General features: G+C 32.0%; 1 protein-coding gene across 1 annotated transcript; it reads left to right on the top strand.

Annotated features, from left to right (window-relative positions):
• Nucleotides 1-161: 161 nt before the first annotated feature.
• Nucleotides 162-17,997, top strand: LOC146527853 (NADPH oxidase 4-like). The gene is made up of 12 exons (XM_085204372.1): nt 162-470; nt 6,240-6,335; nt 6,670-6,868; nt 8,727-8,824; nt 11,722-11,900; nt 12,283-12,397; nt 14,590-14,685; nt 15,674-15,811; nt 16,179-16,285; nt 16,430-16,552; nt 16,888-17,448; nt 17,840-17,997. The coding sequence occupies exons 1-12, from the start codon at nt 390-392 to the stop codon at nt 17,961-17,963; spliced, it is 1,917 nt and encodes a 638-aa protein (XP_085060498.1). The 5' UTR covers nt 162-389; the 3' UTR covers nt 17,964-17,997.
• Nucleotides 17,998-18,073: the final 76 nt, after the last annotated feature.

The following is an 18,073-nucleotide window of genomic DNA, read 5'->3' as shown; positions in this document are numbered from 1 at the left end:
TTAATTATATTTACTACTATAATACTATAGAAGCATGAGAATAATAAATGAATGTGTATTTGATTTACATAGCCCTACAGGGAGTTGTGGAACAGGTTTTTCAGCTCTTAGTAAACAGCTGGACTATAGCAGGGAGTGAAGCGATGACCTGTCAAATCTCGGCTTATTCCTCCCGCACTCGGACGCGGCACAACGGGCAGCGGCAGTCGCACACCACACTCGCTCACACACGCTATGGGTGGAATGGAAGTTTGTCTTACTTCAAAATTTTGTCGTGAATAAAAAAAAAATATTAAAAAGGCGGCAAAATTTCTAAAAATGAATATTGGAAGTATATGATTTTTAAAATGACTTAAATATTTTATTTCAATGGATACGTCTTGTAATTAATGTGTTTATTTTATATGTTTAATAATATGTCGCGTTACATATGTGGCTTTTGTGCATTTTTAAGAAGGCGCATCTATTTGGTGAGTACTTTTAACAGTAATACTGTTTGAATTTATTATTTAATTTAACATTTAATTAGGCACATTATAAAAAAAACCAAAAAGTAGTTTAGAAAATTTTCTAACATTTCGTATACCTACAAAAAAAACTTGTTTGCCGTGACCTGAAAGGCTTAAATTGTTTCACTGAAGGAGTAGAAGCGCACCAATTTTACTTTTTAGGCCGTACAAACAAAAGAAAGACTTTACTTGTTTTTTTTGCTCACTCTTAAAATTACACTTTACACACTTCTACACTTTTTTGAGTAAAAAAAGAAAGTTAAGTGTTTTAGATTTTTATTTTTTAAATATCCTTATAATATCACAAATTTTGCACGTTCCTTGCTGCCTTTCCAAGAAATATTTGATGATGTCAACTGTGTACTAACCGACAATAGTTATATAAATTACAAATACATTACGTCATGTTCAGTAAATCTGAATATTCATTTTACTAAAATGCAGCAATGTATCTTAAGCTCGGTTAACGTTACCAGCCTCAACGCTAATCGCAAATCGTGAATCACTTTTATTGCATTCTTTACAAAAGGAACCAGAGGAACGTCTAAGTTGCCTTGTGAAATAAAGGTTAAGGTATAATCCACCTAAGTTTTAAAATATTTTAATAGGCTTTCTAGAAAAAAGAGTAGGATAGATATATCCTAAAATCGAGGACTAATACGAGTAAAATTAATAAGAATATGTTATCAGCATTATCGCTATGATGTATTGCTTTGCTAAAATAATTATAATTGGATATACGTGCTTTACGTAGGCCCAAAGCAAACATTTACACAGTTACCAGTGTAGATTACTTGAATAATTAATTAGCGGATGAATATTAGACGATAATATATTTTAGTAGGACACTATTGTTAACGTAAATCTGCGAAGTCAACGTGTTCGTGTCTTAAAAAAACATATATTATTATTATTATTTTTAAAATAAATTTTCTTAAAATTCATATTTAGACAGGGGCGTATCTAAATATATTTTCTTCGGGGGGGTCTGGACTTTTGTTTTGAACAAACATGTTCGTGTAAATTTTCTTTTTTAATTTGTTAGGACAAATTTTTTGGTACTATAATCTCTCTAGCCAATAACAAAAAAAGGGACAAGCGAGAGTCGGACTCGCTCACCAAGGGTTTGGTACAAATATTGGAAGTCTCAAGCTTTTTCTAAAATTCAGGCTTAGCTTAGCCTTTCATCTGATACCTCACTTGAACTAGTGGCTTTAATACTAAAATTTGCCCCCTTTTAAGGCTTTTATTTTGTAGAATTTAACCACAAATGTTTATTTTTCAGATTTTTTCCTGAACTAGTACTATCTCTAGATGCTAGCTGCTAAATTTCATAATTCTAGGTTAACCGGAAGTACCTTAGGAAGTTTGATTCCCTTTATAGCGTCGAAATACGCGTTTTTTTCCGAATGGGTTCGTAGATCTGAGTATATGGTTTGAATTTAAATAGGATATTTCCGAGCGTTCCTGAGATAAAATCTCTTGACAAACAGACAGCCGTTTGTCCTCAAATTATTTTTTTATAGTTGTACTGACAATAAAGTAATTTTATAAGGATTCCTTTTTTTCTTAAAAGGTACTGTACTCTAAAAAGAAAGCTAAAAATAAAAAGAACATTTAATGGAATTAATTTAAATACCCACCGATTAAAATGCAAGTCTAATAATATCACTCAATCATCAAAATTATATTTAAGCAATCTCTATTTTTTCTCTAATGGCATCAAATCTTAATTAGTATTATTAGAAAAAAGCACGAATAAATAAGATTAGACTTATAGTAGGTACAGTAGAAGTAACTTAATTATAGTTAAATCCATAAGATAAAACGTGTAATTGAAACGGTATTGAAAAGTACACTGCCTCTTGAATACTATTTGATTACTCAGCTAATTGGCAATCATTTCAGCCGTTACCTAGATGTGACTCTCGTTATCATTGTACTGCAGAAGTTCCTATGATGTTGTGTAACTGATACAATATTTCTATTCTATATTTGAAATATTTTATTTTTTAAATTTGATTTCAAAAATTGATTCTGATTTGGAATTTTCTTGAATTTGATGCAAATAATTTGACAAGATCTTTTATTTTCCTCCGAAATATTAGAAAAGACAAAATTTGATATGCGACCGTTCTCCACTACACAATTTGGAAGTTACATGGTGGATCTTCACTCCGCTCTATTCTATACTATGCTAAAAAACTTTCCCCAAGTTTTTTTTAAAAAAACACTTCCTGAATGATATTTCAGTTTAAATCTTTGCTAAGCTTCCTTTAACTTTTTTGTTCTTTTACACCTACACTAATTATTAATCATTGTTATTGTAAATAATGTTCAGATAAATCATTTAACAGAGAGTACGATTACCATAAGATCACACGCACGGAAGCTGCTTCACGCACAGATCCTAATCGAAATTTGATAATGACATCGACATGTATTAATTAATGCGAGACCACACTCCAGCTGGCTGTCATCGGTTCCATTCAGATGTTCAATGGAGGAGGGCTGTCAAAGCGTTGTATGCCTGCTGTCGTTACGCATAAGATTTGAATAGCGTCTGCACTGAAGTGGCTAGCTGTGCCAGTTAAACTTCCGACGCATGTCGTAGCGTTTGCTAGGAGTTGTGTCCTTTTTGAGATTTGATATCTAAATGAAAACTGTCTTTAAGAAACTGGTTCGTCCTATGTGTTTTGTCTACGTCAGGAAATGCAGCTTACTTCTTTTGACCAATGGTGTAGTGTTGAATTATGTATGTCCTTGTCTTTTTCATCATTTCAATTGTGTGGAAATGAGAAGTAAATATCTCGTTTAAAATTTGTTTTTCTTAATATAGTTTTTTTGCGAAGCGATTTTTATACACAGAATAATTTGTACATATTTAAAGTATTAAGTATTCGACAGTTAGAAAAGAAGAATACTTCTTAGAAAACATATAACAAATTTGAACGTAGCGGGATTTGCACGCGCACTGACCAACTAAACTTACAGACTGGGAAAAAGAAAATATTTTTTTGGATATTTACTCTAATAAGGATCGAACCCACTACCTATGGCAGTCAGGTCAGGACTTTTAAACAGCGTCACAGCAACTATAAATATACATCGGCATAATGTTCTCTAAAGGAGTGCAAAATGTTCTATTTTACGCTGTTCTAAATCTGACACCTTACATAATTTACCTACACCCGAAGTAAATAAACAACGGTGAAACCAATGCACTCCTATTTAGTTTTCCATATGTTCTAAACTAATGCTTAGTTGAAGGCTGAACTATTTACAATATATACTATGAATATGTAAATAAACTGTTTAAAATAAATAAAATTTTATTTTCCAGACCAATTCTTAAAATACTTTGTTTTATCTTGTAATGTTAAACAATTATTCGCAATATCGTTGCTAAGTGAATTTTATTCAGTACTAGTGGACCCGAACGCGGCTATGCCCGCTTGAACCATACGAATGTTTATTAAATATATTTAATAAATTATTTTCAGTTTTCAATAGAGAGATGCGTTAAGCAAGCTCATTTTGGGTGACGTTTTCCAACAAACTTTGCATAGCGCATAGCAACGGTTGTTATTAACATTGCGGAATAAATTGCATGTCAAATTAATAAGTATTTTAATATATTGGTATATATCGAAAATATTACAAATATGAGAAAAAAGTATCCTATGTTCATCCCGAGACCCTCAAGTATGTTTATATGAGTATTTTATCACAATTAAATTAGCGATTTGGCCCTGATTGCGTAAAAGACAGACAGACAGACAGAGTTACTTTCGAATTTATAATATAGACTAGCGACCCTCTTGCGGCTTCGCCCGCTTTTACTACTGGATTATTCATATAATGTATGTTTGTACAAAAAAAAATATGAAATCAAATATATCGCGCTGAAATAATACATTCCACTCGAATTATCCAATACGTGCAAACGCATCTAAATCTTCGTTGCTATAGAGACAGGCGGGTTTTTTTTTCGAGCTTGTGGTTAATTCTGAAGAGGGTATTCTGTCCCTGATGAAAAGCGAACACTACGTGGCTGCCTGTGAGGAAAATTAAATAGAATGCATCGGCCGGGAATCGAACCCGGGCCGCCCGCGTGGCCGGCGAGCATTCTACCACTGAACCACCGATGCTTGTAAGCCAGGCGGGCGCGGCGGACACATGGCGAGTGGCGAGCCGTTTCGCAGCAAGGATTTTTTGATATTGTAACAACTTCTAAAGTACTTATTAAAATGAAAAACAGTAAAAGACAGTTTTGGTCTACATTAAATGACCAACGTAACTAATATACTTATTTATATGCTGAGAGTAAGGGATAAGTGAAACTTCAGTAACATACAGCTGATGTGTCAACGGCGGGATGTGTCAACAATTAAATGCGTTTTTATGTAAAACTATTCGCAATTTCGAAATAATGTAAAAAGCAAATTTTATCTTCGTTTAACGTAGAAATTTAATAAAGTAATTTAAAGGATAAGGATTAATACCATTATGGAAAAATATCGCTCGCAATAAAAAATATATATAAATTATTATTTTTAGACAGAAATATGATCACTACACGTTATTCTTAAAAGATACGAATATGCTCTCGCGGACTTTTTTGTAGATCTTATTAAGACGCATAATACTCCAGTACATTATTTTCATGTAGCACTTACCATTAAAGCAGCGCATGCGCGAAAGTGTCTCAACGGGTAGGACTTTATACACTACTACTACTTTTATCGTATTTATGTTAATTTGCATAAGAATGTATAAATAATAAACTATATATAAACCTTCTACGAAAAATACTCGACCTAATGGTGAAAACCGCATAAAAATCCGTTGGGTGGTTTAGAAGAAGAAGAGTTAGAAACAACAGACAGACACGAAAAGCGACTTTGTTTTATAAGATATAGGAATAGGATAGGATAGGATAGGATAGGATATGGATATAGTATATACATACATCCATCAAACTTGCAAACCAACGTGGCCGGTGACGGCTTGATAAAATGATTTGCAAGAATGTGAGTCACAAGCCAAGCATTTTGTCGGATGTCCCAGTGACAGCGTTTAGACTTGAGCTATAAACAAATTTAGTCATAATGACGTCGAAACCTATTGTTGGATATCAGATTCATTATTAGTAATTATTAAATCATTAGTAGTGAATACGAATATTAGTCACGTATCAAATAAAAGTATGTAATAGAAAAGAAAGAGCACAATCTCTAAGACTGATGTCACATATTGTAATTGTAATTAGTTAAGGAAAATAATTACGTTTAGAAATAATTATAAGTACCTGCCTATAAATTATAAAAATTATATGGATATAGTAAAGTAGGATAAGCAGACGGAACCTAGTGCTAAGACACTCCGTTTCCCACTTTCCTCAAAATTTTCGAGACATTGCAGAACTTAATGCTCAGCTTTGTCTTTGGAAATAATTCGTACCCCCGAGTGAGAACGAACAGACAACTGTCGCCTTACAGCCAGACTCTGTGTAGCTGCGCTACGATAATAGAAATATTTTTTAAAATAAATTTCTCCGTATAGGTAATGATAATAATCATTGAGTTAAGAAAGTTGAGCGTAATTCAGCTTTGGATTGTCTATTTATAAAACAATCGTTATTATTAGATCATAAATGTTATTTTCATAATGAATTTGTCTCTATACTGTTTTTATAATATATATTGTTAATATACTTTCTTGTTTCAGGTACTATGGATCTCATTAGTTATTTATCTTTTTTACAAATCTTTTACATTTTATTTAAACGGCCGCCAATTCTTCTATTTAAGGCGAATGTTAGGGGTAAGTTTTTATTATAAAATCTATATTTATTATCTTACTTTAAATTAAAAAAAATATTACTATAATGTTTTTTTTCCAGTCGTGGCACGGGGCCACAAGCGTGCGAATATAAGCGCGACAAGTTGTGGGTTCGATTCCTAGCATTTCCTCGCTCTGGTAGCGACGCAAAGCACAACTTTGAATTCCGCCACTCAATAGAATTTAGAATTCAGCGGAAAGTGGAGAACGGAAATGTGTTAATGAAAACGGCGTACATTAACACTAGGTTCCCAGGTTCCCTCTGCCTAAGCTAAAAAAATATATTATCAATATTTATACGTTTTTTATTTTGCAGTTAGGACTATGCGTGTCTCGCGGCACAGCAACGGTCCTCAACCTCTGTTGTGCTCTAGTCCTACTTCCGTTATGTAAAAAACTAAACCAATTGCTCTATAGGATTCTATCCAAACTGTGCCCAGGATTATTTTTCTTTTGGCTAGAAAGTGCAAAAAGCTTCCATATGACTGTGGCCATAACTCTCGTCTTATTCGGTGGTATGTATTTTTAATTACATTTAAACTTAATATTAGGTGTTATTAATACATTTATGTGTTAACTATTCATTTTAAAAATTATCATCTTCTATAATGAAATATTTATTATATTTAAATTTATCTCTTCGCTCTGGGGTTGAGGTAAGGCGCGGCGTTGAGTTCACCACTCAACACGAAATGCCTCCAGAATTCGGCGGAAAGTGGGGAAAGGAGTGTCTTAACATAAGGTTCCCTCTGCCTACCCTGCTGCGTGGGATACAGCATGAAGCTGATTTTATTTTAATTTTTGGAATCATCTATAAGTTATAGTCGCAATTATTTACGTAGTTTTCTCATGGTATTGTCGTAAGATTCCTTTCCCTCTCGCTCTTGAGACGGACCATTAATTCGGGTGAAGTGGTTAAAATTAGCAACAGTTCTAACTTACAAAGGAGTTTTAAATCGCTTATACGCCTAAACGCCCCTTGCGCGCCATTATGTTCTTCAGACAAAGGCTAATGACTACGACACCATTCTAACTTCTAGACTGCAAGCGTAGTGCGTAAGATCAACGCACGATTAGCCCAGAAAACAAAACAATTCTTTTTTTTTCTATTTCTTCTGCTTGAGAAAAGTTGAGATGTCTATAGTGGTAGTTGTAGGTTAAGTTTGAATTTAAACATTTGAAAGTAATGGCTGTCCATTACCAAGTTGCAAAAACAGAAACAAGTTGCAAACAGATACTTTAAGTACTTACATATTGTTTATAGGTCTACTTTACTTTATGAGATTACTACTTTATTGTATAACATGTAGTGTTTCAATAAAATTGCAATATATAGTCTACACGCAACGAGTTAAGTCACTTGTAAGTTTTATCCTTTTGCATAGTGGACGACTACCATTAGACACATTAGAATTGAAAAAAAAAACAAACACAAATTGAAAAAAAGAACAAACACAAATTGAAAAAAAAAAAAAACATTTAAAAGGGAAACAAATAAAAAATATTTGCTCATTTAAATTTATGTAATGGAGCCTGATGTCGATCAATGTTGGTTTGCACGTTCGCGTGCTTGTAGCATATAAAATTAAGAATATCAAGCGTATAAATCACAGAGTAAATAATTTATTAACTACTGGAACTGATTCATATTTAGTATTTAAATTCGAATTAATTTTTTTATTTTCTACCCATTACTTAATAATTTGTGTTAAATTCAGCATAGCATAGCTTTATATCTATTTTTATAATAAAGCAAGAGGGTGGTAGTTCTTTCCGTCTTATTTAGTGATATATCGCTTAGGTGCTTACTTTCCGTTCATTACAAAGACTTTATTGAAAAGTATATCTGACCGATGATAAAAACTTGAAATAATTTAATATATGATATTTTTTTTAAAATATGATGATAACATAATTCTAACCTCTAGGTTCAATTCCTATTTAAGTGAAAGCGGGGTCTCGAAAATTAGGCGGAAAATTTTAAACTAGGTTCCCTCTGTCTAATCTGCTATATGAGAGGAAAAGCGTGAAGCTTTTTTATCATTCTGTTAAGTGAGGGTCCAGCCCATAACCATCATGAATATTCCGACTGAACTATGGCTATATGATGAACTTACAGATTTATGCTCTTTAAAATCAAGAATTGCAATGTCTTGAAAATCAAGGGTGCTTGGGGATCGGAGTGTCTTACCAGCAGATGCCCTAAGTACCCTGCTACATATAGGATACAGAGTGAAGCTAAAAAAATATTAAAACTGTCTATAAAAAAATGTTACGTTTTCCTATTAGATAATCTTGGTGTTAAATATCACTAGCGAGGCATTAGTGCGTCTTATCTTTAGGGTTTCCCTAAACTTTTGTATTTGTTTTTAGTAATACATTCCGTATCACATTTCGTGAACTTGTGGAATTTCTCGCGCAGCTACGACGAAGATATAGTGGAAATCAACTTGGCGAGATACAAGAACGAGGTAAGTTTTTAATAGCTTGTCAAACTAAGTGTGAAGTTGTGAAAAATACGAAACAGAATCCGTTAAACCTCTTATAGGTTTTAAAGTAGTGTTTACTATTTCTTTCTTTAACAATAGAATATTATTGAAATATTTAGAAATATATTATTTATATTTTATAATATTATATTACAATTATTATGTACATATTTCGAGTGTATTAAAAATCCTTATAAGCAAACTAAAACTTAAAAAAAAATTGAAGTGGTGTCCACGAAATGCGTTATCAAAGTCTGCAAAACTAGTAGTAGACGGTGAATATAGAAAGGGAAAATTATGCTAAACGCCTTTTAAATATTTAAAAAGTTTTTGCATACAAAGATGCAGACTGATTTCATATCTGAAATGACGGAGGGTTGTGAAATTAATGCGAGACAAGTCAAGGGTAGGCAAACACTTGTCGAACGTTCCAGGTGTTTCAAACGTATCAGAAAAGACCCCCTGGCTGGCCGATTGTTACAAAGAGAAAAAAAGGATATAATATTAAAAATCGTATCTTTAAATTAGTATTTAATTCGTACTGCTATAGGTGAATGGGGATCCTTAGAAGTACGGATTTGAAATTTATGTAAAAAAAAAAACGCTTCACGCTGTATCCCGCACATAGCAGGGTAGGTAGAGGGAACCTAGTGTTAAGACACTCAGTTTCCCACTTTGAGCCGAATTTTGAAGGCATTGCGTGTTGAGTGGCAGAACTCAACGCTGCGCTTTTCGACACCAGAGCGAAGAAATGGAAATATAAACGTAAATAAATATTTCACTTCCTCGAATGGGGATCGAACCCAAAACCGTCGCGTTACAGTCACACCCTTGTGCCTCTGCGCCACGACTGCCTCAATCATGTAAAGGATTTTTATATTTTAACTTATTTATTAAAGGAGAGCAGGCCAAGACAATTTTATATTTAATACAATAAAGCACATGTAAAATATTATATAAACATAACATCCATTAAAATGTACATAATGGAGGCGTTTACTTTAATAAATAATTGAATAAGTGCTAATGGGTGTCTGTATTTCATGCCATACATTGCACGGCCATTACAATTTATTCATCGCTGCACAGCGGTGATAAGCAGTAAATATTACCAATTTACGTAAAATTTATGTTATTTATGTGCTGAAAATACTGTAATGTATTATATTAAGCCTCCGTATATAAGTATCTAAATGGGTTTTATCAATTTCATTTCGTTATTGAGGCCAGTTGTAGCTCAGGGAAAGAAGCTTGTGAGTGTAAACGCAACAGGTTGCGGGTTTGTTTCCCACTCGAGGAAATCAAATATTTAATATTATCATTTCTTCGTAATGTCGAGATAAGTCTTTCTTCTGTTTACCTTGCTTATACGGGAGATACAGTGAGATACAGAGAGAAACAACAAGTATTATTTAATATGAGTTCGAATGTAAGCTTAGAAACAAAGAGAGCGTGATAATGATACTGAAGCTAAAGTGAAGATCATAGTTGAAATTGTTATATATTTTTAAAATAATTACTACATAGATAAATTTAATTTTATTTCTTTAAATATAACAGATAAAAAATATTCGTAACGCATATGTCAGTCATATATAACACTCGCGCCCTGAACCGTTAAAGCTCGAGACGCGTACTTGTGACCCACTGTACCGTACTCGCGTGTGACTGCCGTCGACGCGACGGTATCCTGCAGACTCTTTTATTTCATTAACGAAGCAGTCTCACTTTTGAATGCCTTTCATATCACATATGAGTTACATAAATGTAAAACTTTTTTTTTCCATATACTGGTTACTGGTGTGGTGTATTGTAGCACTCCGTCATTATGACACTCGCGCGCCAGCTTTTATGCTAAGTGTACCATTAACTGGGTTTAAAAAATAAATGTAATTTATTTCTATTATCTCTTGCGGAATTGTCTGGGAATGTGAAGTTTTTTTTTAATTGTTTTTTTTTTCTAGTTTTTATTATAATAGACATTGTTTGCTTAAAAATGTTGTAAAAGGAGTTTTTTATTATGATGGCTATGTAAATTGAATAATGAATAAAATTGTTAGCGACTGAGGACTGTAAAAGCGACGGTTGCGTGTTGGGTTCTCGTTACAGGACAAAGCGCGGCGTTGAGCGTTGAACTCCGCCTGGATCTCCAAAATGGATATTTTATTAGGAATAAAGCGTACAGCTGAAAACAATATAAAAAATATTATAATTTTTAACCAATATAGAGATTCCGGGTGGGATTAGAACTCGTAAGCACCCCGATTAGTCAAAAATAATCTTCATCCTAACTGGAGATCGTAATAATTTTAAGTTAACCATCCCGCATGATGTAGGAGATGCCAAAGCAAAAAATTTGCTCACAATCAATAATAATTGATACTAGTTGATAGGGCTCCCACAACCCACAAGTCACAACAGACCGTATCCGCTTATTGTGGGAACTTTTAATTTCCATACTTATTCATACATGCATATTGGAATATTACTAAATATCATTTTGAGATATGTTTCATTACTTCGATTCTATTGTAACTTATGGTATAGATAGCTAGCTAATATGTACATAATATATTTAATTTTGGTATGTGTAAATTGACTCGGTAGTACATAAATGCGCCCTTACGAATATACTTAAATTTTTTTACAACTTCCCAATTTCCCAAAAAGTCTCAAAAAATATTTCATAAAGACTTATTTTGTTTTAGGAAATCAAGACATTTAGTATTATATATTTAACAAAATGATTATGGGATCAAATGCCATTCATGGAACAATTAAATATTTATTACCCCGCCCTAATTAATAAATCCAAACTAATATTATTTCCACATGTGCTGAGAAATATAATCAAAAGGTTAATTTAATAATTATTTCAGAGTCCTTTCTTCCTTTTAATGAGTTTGGCAGGCGTCACTGGTATATCAATGCTACTTATAGTAATTAGTATGGGATTAACGTCCACGAGGAGCGTAAGGCGTAAAGTGTATAATGCATTTTGGTACACGCATCAACTTTATCTACCTTTTATGATATTGCTGATGATTCATCCTTTAAGGTATGATATTTATAATTAAATATATACGAGTACATATCGTCGGCTTAGAGTGTAAACCTGCAAACAGCCAGTTAAGCTAATTCTCAGAAACAAAAAAAAGGCTTAAAATAAACTAATATTAAAAAGTAGGTAGGTAGTAGTTCTAATAAAAAAAAACTATGTCATTACAAGGTTTTTACAATTTGGATAATTGATCTGTATTCTCTACTATATGAGACAAAATATAAAGGTTAATTTTGTATTTTTTTATACTTTCTTATTGTATAAAAATGTACATATTTATTAAAAAAACAAAAAATAGGTTTTAACAGGTTTTCAGTCGACGATATTATTTTTTTTTAGAATATTTTTGTTTTACTTATTAATTCATGTTTTCTTACAGTGGAGTGTTAAAAGCAGAAATTTTAAATGAAAACACATATTTTTTACCTGCATTGAATGATAGTGATCGAAACATGACAATTGGTTTACCAAAGTTTGCTGCTATACAATCTATGGTAAGGCTCTTTTTATTTATACAGGCTCTAAAATGTAGTTATGTTTTTAACTTAGAAGAAAATTATTTATTTCCAGAATGAATACATATATTTTTATAGTATTAACGCTTTTAATATTTAATTAAATCTAATAGCTAAGACTTGGCATTTTACTTACATGACTAATTTCTAAATGAATTTAAACGTAGACAGGCTCCATCAGGAGGCACTTAAGTGCGACTTAATTGAGTGCTACGTGAGCGATTGTTTTAGATGGACCACTTCGTACTAATAGAGTCCTGGTGTTGAGTGCTTATATTTCATATTCACAATACGAAAGTTGAATTTATGGCGGTCATTAGGTACTTATTGTATCTGTTGCCATTTTCTTCTTAATTGCTTTTGATATTTTTTGTAATTACATTCATTAGGATTTTGTTTTGCTTTTCAATAGTAATTTACTTTATTTGTATTTTATTACCCGAAAATATTTATTTATCTACTATTAACGAATCGTTAGGTTCTTCATTTTTCATTCATTGTAAGGCATGGCGACACTACTGGGTGACAGACCGCATCTCCGCCGACTTTTGAACTTACAACCACCTTTCTTAGTACTCTTTTAACATATTAATAATAAAAATAATCTCGAAGCCTGAATATACAATTTATAATCACTTCCCCATATCATGTAAATCTCATTGATACCCCGCCTTTCATTCGGCAACTGTCCGAGCATTCATAAAAGAATTTATGGTCCATCATAGACGCGCCTACCAAATTTATATTTTGTGACCTTTGTTAAATGCTTTATATCGAGTTTAACATATGAATTACGATTCAACAATTGATTTGACACTAATGGGAGTCTAATAAGCACATGTACAGACTGTTTTCTGTGATGTAACTGGAAACGTAGTGTTAAGACACACCGTTACATTTAAGACACTTCATTTATTACTTTTTTTTTTAAATGCGGCGCTGACATTCGTTACCCAAGTTTTAGTGTCTGGAATTCGAGCAGAATGTTGAGAAATGAGTGTTTTGACACTAAATTAGATAGAGGAATAAAGCTGAATTAAATTGTATTGTATGATTGGATAAATAGTTCTCCCTATTTAAAGATCAAAATTCTACGTAAAAAATATTTAACGAATTTGAACAATTTAAGATACGTACTTTTATTTAAATGCTCTATATAAATGAAATTACTTTTATTTAATTGTAAGTCTTGTTAGGCAACACGTACTACTATAGTATTAAAATATCTTCCTAGGTAAGTTAAGCTAGTAATCCTAGATAAGCCCTTCGATACTGATTGTATTGTCCATCAATCTCACAATGTCATGAACGTTTGACATTATCTGGTGTACAATGACCATTGTTTTAGGTTCATCATGCGTGGTATTCAAGATGCTATAGAGTATAGGCTATATATCTAGTTATAATTAATAGAGATTAATATCTATGAATTATTTTGAGGCCGATCTGACTGCAAACACGATGGTCGTGGGTTTAATTCTCATTCAAGGAAATTATTTAGTTTTATTTCCCTTTTGCAAAGTGCTCCGTTACGTAATAACAACCCAAATTGAGGCAGGAACTTAAGAATGGAGTTTCTGACCCTAGCTTGTCTCTGGCTATTCTGGTATATGCGGGATACAGCATAATATGGAAAATGAAAAATAAAAATATATATTATGCTAGACTAGTGGACTAGGAACTTACATTTCTAACTAAAGTATGGAATACTAAATGTACTAAAATTATACTTAAACGTTCGTAATTGTGAAATTTGGATTATAAGCATCGCGTGTGTTTCAATTCAGGCATATCCCATGTTCAATTTCCTTCTGGAAAATCTGGAATAATTTCTTTCTTTCGTGTTTATTTTTGGTATACAACGTTGAATTTCAACTGTCTGGAAAATTATAGTCTCTGTCTAGTATTGTGTAAACACAGTAAAATCTGCAATTCTGCTACTAGATTTACTAAATATTTTTTATCATAATAGCTAGTAACTAGCTTTTAAATTCTTACTATAACGGAATATTTTTCTTATACTTACCGTTAATTTCAATATTTTTTTTAGTTTCGGAGAATGGGAAATACTTTTTTGTAAATTACCGGCTACGTATTTGAACTAACAGCCCTCGTGTATAATAACATCTATGTCACAGTGGTTGTTGAATAAAAATATTTTATAATTTTAGACATGGCTGTGGATGATCTTCCCTTTAAGCTGTTTCTTTGTGGATCTTCTTTGGAGGATATTTACACGGAATCTTGCGAGAGCTCATATAGTGAAAGTAAGTTTATATTTAGTTAATATTTAGTAAATTTGGATATATTTAAAAGCTTTTTTAGTGTATTATGTGTGTGTAGTATATTTCGGATAATGGCTAACATTATATTTCAATTGATATTCAGACGGTAAAAGATGCATATATACATATACATATTGATTTACTATTATATAATTATATAATTTCTTCAAAATTTTATCAAAATTCAGAAGAATCAATATTTTTTAATATTAATATTTATTTTAATAATATAAACCATTTTATGATAAAAATCAGTCAACATACTTTGCTACTAATTTGTAACTGTACAATTTAATAATACCAATAAATAAATATAAAATATAAAAATAATTTTCAATTAACCATGGAAAAGCCTTGATCCTACAAATTAAAACTTTATATTATTTCAATTATACGGTAGAACGAAAGGGAATCAACGTTGTGCGATTAAGTCCACTAGCCGATTAAACTTTGCATAATTCGCTTATGTAGCGTCCGCAAAAATATCCTTTTTATCCTTAAACGGTTAGGAATGTTTGTACTATATTAATTTTATATGTAAGTAATATTTATTTTCGTATAAAAAAATATCATTTTATACCAGATATTTAGATGAAACAAGGAATTAGCTAAATGTAAATGACAATATCGGTATATTTTACAGTACCTACTTTGATTTTAACAAAACCACCAAAACCTGAAGTAATTAATTATTTAAAACAAACTTACGTATTTTGAAACATTCTGTTAGCTTTTTTAAAGGAGCACATGGCTTCCAGTGTTAGTTCTATATCTGAGAAAAAATAATTTTCAATGATTTCTTTTCCCTATATATCCCTAAATTTAGGTTTTTTTTTAATGAATTTATTCCAAAGTTTAAATGAAATCATTTATAATGTATACTATTATTTTTGTATGATTAATTACTATTAATGCTTTTGCTTTCTGAAAGAGATTTTTTTATTATACTTAAAATATATTTAAACTTCAGATAAGTCACATGGCGGGTCGAACTATAAGTCTGACTCTGAGCGCTCCTCCAAAGTTTATATGCAGGATGGGACAGTATATACTGATGCAGTGTTTGGACGTTTCTGTGATAGAGTGGCATCCTTTTACGGTTGTCGAGGTAAATATATTTTAGTTTCAAATTCAGAATTTTAAATTTTAAATGTGAAGTTTTAATACCGCAAGTGCAAAAGCAGCTATTTCCTAAATGCCTTTGTAAGTCTATTTCAAGAAGTAAAATTTTATGCATATAGCAGGGTAAGTAGAGATAATGTAGTGTATGATACTCCGTCCCCAACTTCTCGCTGAGTTTTCAAGGCATTTCGCGCTGAGAGATGAAGTTCAACGCCGCGCTCTCTCTTATCTAAATAAATATTAAATAATTCTTTCCCCTGAGTAGGATTTGAACCCACAACCATTGCGTTTACAGTAACACATGCTCCTGCGCCACAACGGCCTTAAAGAGTATTCTTACAAAATATTTCCAGGTTCCTACAGAAAACCAAAGAAAATTTACCATATGGATAAAAGTTAAAGGAGACTGGACAGAAGCATTAGAACGGACGATAAAAGAAAAAGGCGCAAATAACCTTAGGTAAATCCACTTTATTTGTAAAAGAAATAAATATAGTTTTTCTGATTTATCTTCCATGTATAGACACCGATCAGTTACGATTTTATTATAAGTATATAAATTTTAATTGTCGCCGTTTTAAAACAAAGTTTACGATAATTGCAGTGTTCTCATAGATGGTCCATTTTCAAGTCCAATGGAGGGTATAAGTCAGTGTGATATATCTATATGCGTCGCTGCCGGAGTCGGGATTACACCATTTGTTACTGTACTTAAGGATATGTTAATGTAAGTTGTATTTTAACTTAACTTCACGTTATATCTGGGGGGTATAGCGGGGTGGTCAAAGAGAACGGAGCGCCAAACGCTACGTGCATACCTCTTTCGCCTTTTCCACTGTCATCAACCTCTTCGTATATGCCCTCCGGGAGGTCCTTAGGTTTTTACGTGACCTTCCTCTAGTATCCTTGATACTGTGTTTTCGAAGGTCAGCCGATGTCTCCGAATTATTAAAGTTATTAGTTTATTTAAAATATAAGTGTGCTATAACGTTGCTTTAGGTGTTTATCACGTATATTGAACTAACATTACAAATATTTTTAAAAATAAACTGTTTATTACAGGCATCCCAAAAACAATTCGCCAGGTAGAGTCCATTTAATATGGATAGTGAGACATGAAAGTGAACTTACCTGGATTGCTAGTTTAGCAACCGACACTATTTTACAATTACGTAACAATAACCGACTTGATAGGTTACAAATAGAACTCTACGTCACTAATTCTAATGACAATACCAAAAATTTAAAAGAAAACCAAGAAAAACCGCATTTAGTCGTACTTAAGAATAATGGGAATATTATTAACATTATTAATAATGATAAAGGAAAGTTCTTAGACAGAAGAAATATTCTTCATAGAGAAACAATAATTGATAATTTAAGTGAAATCAAAGTTGATAGAGATGAACTCGAGAAGAATTATTCAGTTGATGAAAGAAAATGTTTATTAACACCAGTTAATAAAAGAAATAGTTCTGGAGAAAGTCACAATGTAAATAAATCGGTGAATATTGAGTGTGAATTTGAAATAGCAAAGAAGTACCCTTTGTTAGGATGCAGAGTGAGACGTGGGAGACCACATTGGGATAGAGTTTTTGGTTACTGGGCTCATTTATATCCTGGGTAAGTTTGTTTTATATAAATACAAATAAATTATTTTTAAAAGACAAGTAAAAAAAAAGAACTGTTTGTCTGTAAAGTTTACGAATGATAATTTTACGTGATAACGTCATCAGAAAGCAGATTATGGTACTCGATATTTCCGAGCATTCTTGATATAAAGGCTCTTGACAGACAGACCGATAGACAGACAGACGGACGGACGGACAGCAAAGTGATCTTATAAGGGTTCCTTTTTTCTTTAAAAGGTACAAACCCCCAAAGAATTTAATAATGTTGAAATAACTAAAAAGAATTAAAAATTTTATTCCTATAGATATCATCCATTGTCTTAATAATTATTAATTAAGAGACATTTTTAAATTATATTTTTAGTTTCACTTTCTTTTTATAGATATCACATAAATTTATATTGCTGTGGACCAAAGAAATTAGTGAAGTTACTACGAAGCAAATGCAAACACACGACAAAGTACACCAAGACCAAGCTCACGTTCATACATGAGGCTTTCTCCTAAATAGTGCATCCAATATATGAATATATATTTAAAATGCAGTTTTATTTATAATGTGTACTTTATTATTGCATATTTCTTACTTTTCAAGAGCTGTTCAAATATTTATAGGA

The sequence above is a fragment of the Heliconius melpomene genome, chromosome 20 (assembly GCF_056956725.1).
Source record: "Heliconius melpomene rosina isolate 202511_hmr_F chromosome 20, ASM5695672v1, whole genome shotgun sequence".
In the NCBI taxonomy this organism is placed as follows: domain Eukaryota; kingdom Metazoa; phylum Arthropoda; class Insecta; order Lepidoptera; family Nymphalidae; genus Heliconius; species Heliconius melpomene.
This window is presented reverse-complemented; position numbering and strand designations above follow the sequence as displayed.

Bases quoted from the DNA above. Each gene is read 5' to 3' on its own strand.
- LOC146527853 (XM_085204372.1), top strand. From the start codon at position 390: ATGTGTTTATTTTATATGTTTAATAATATGTCGCGTTACATATGTGGC. The intron at 8,825-11,721 runs GTAAGTTTTTAA...TAATTATTTCAG, and splicing joins TGGCGAGATACAAGAACGAG to AGTCCTTTCTTCCTTTTAAT. The intron at 16,553-16,887 runs GTAAGTTGTATT...TGTTTATTACAG, and splicing joins GTACTTAAGGATATGTTAAT to GCATCCCAAAAACAATTCGC.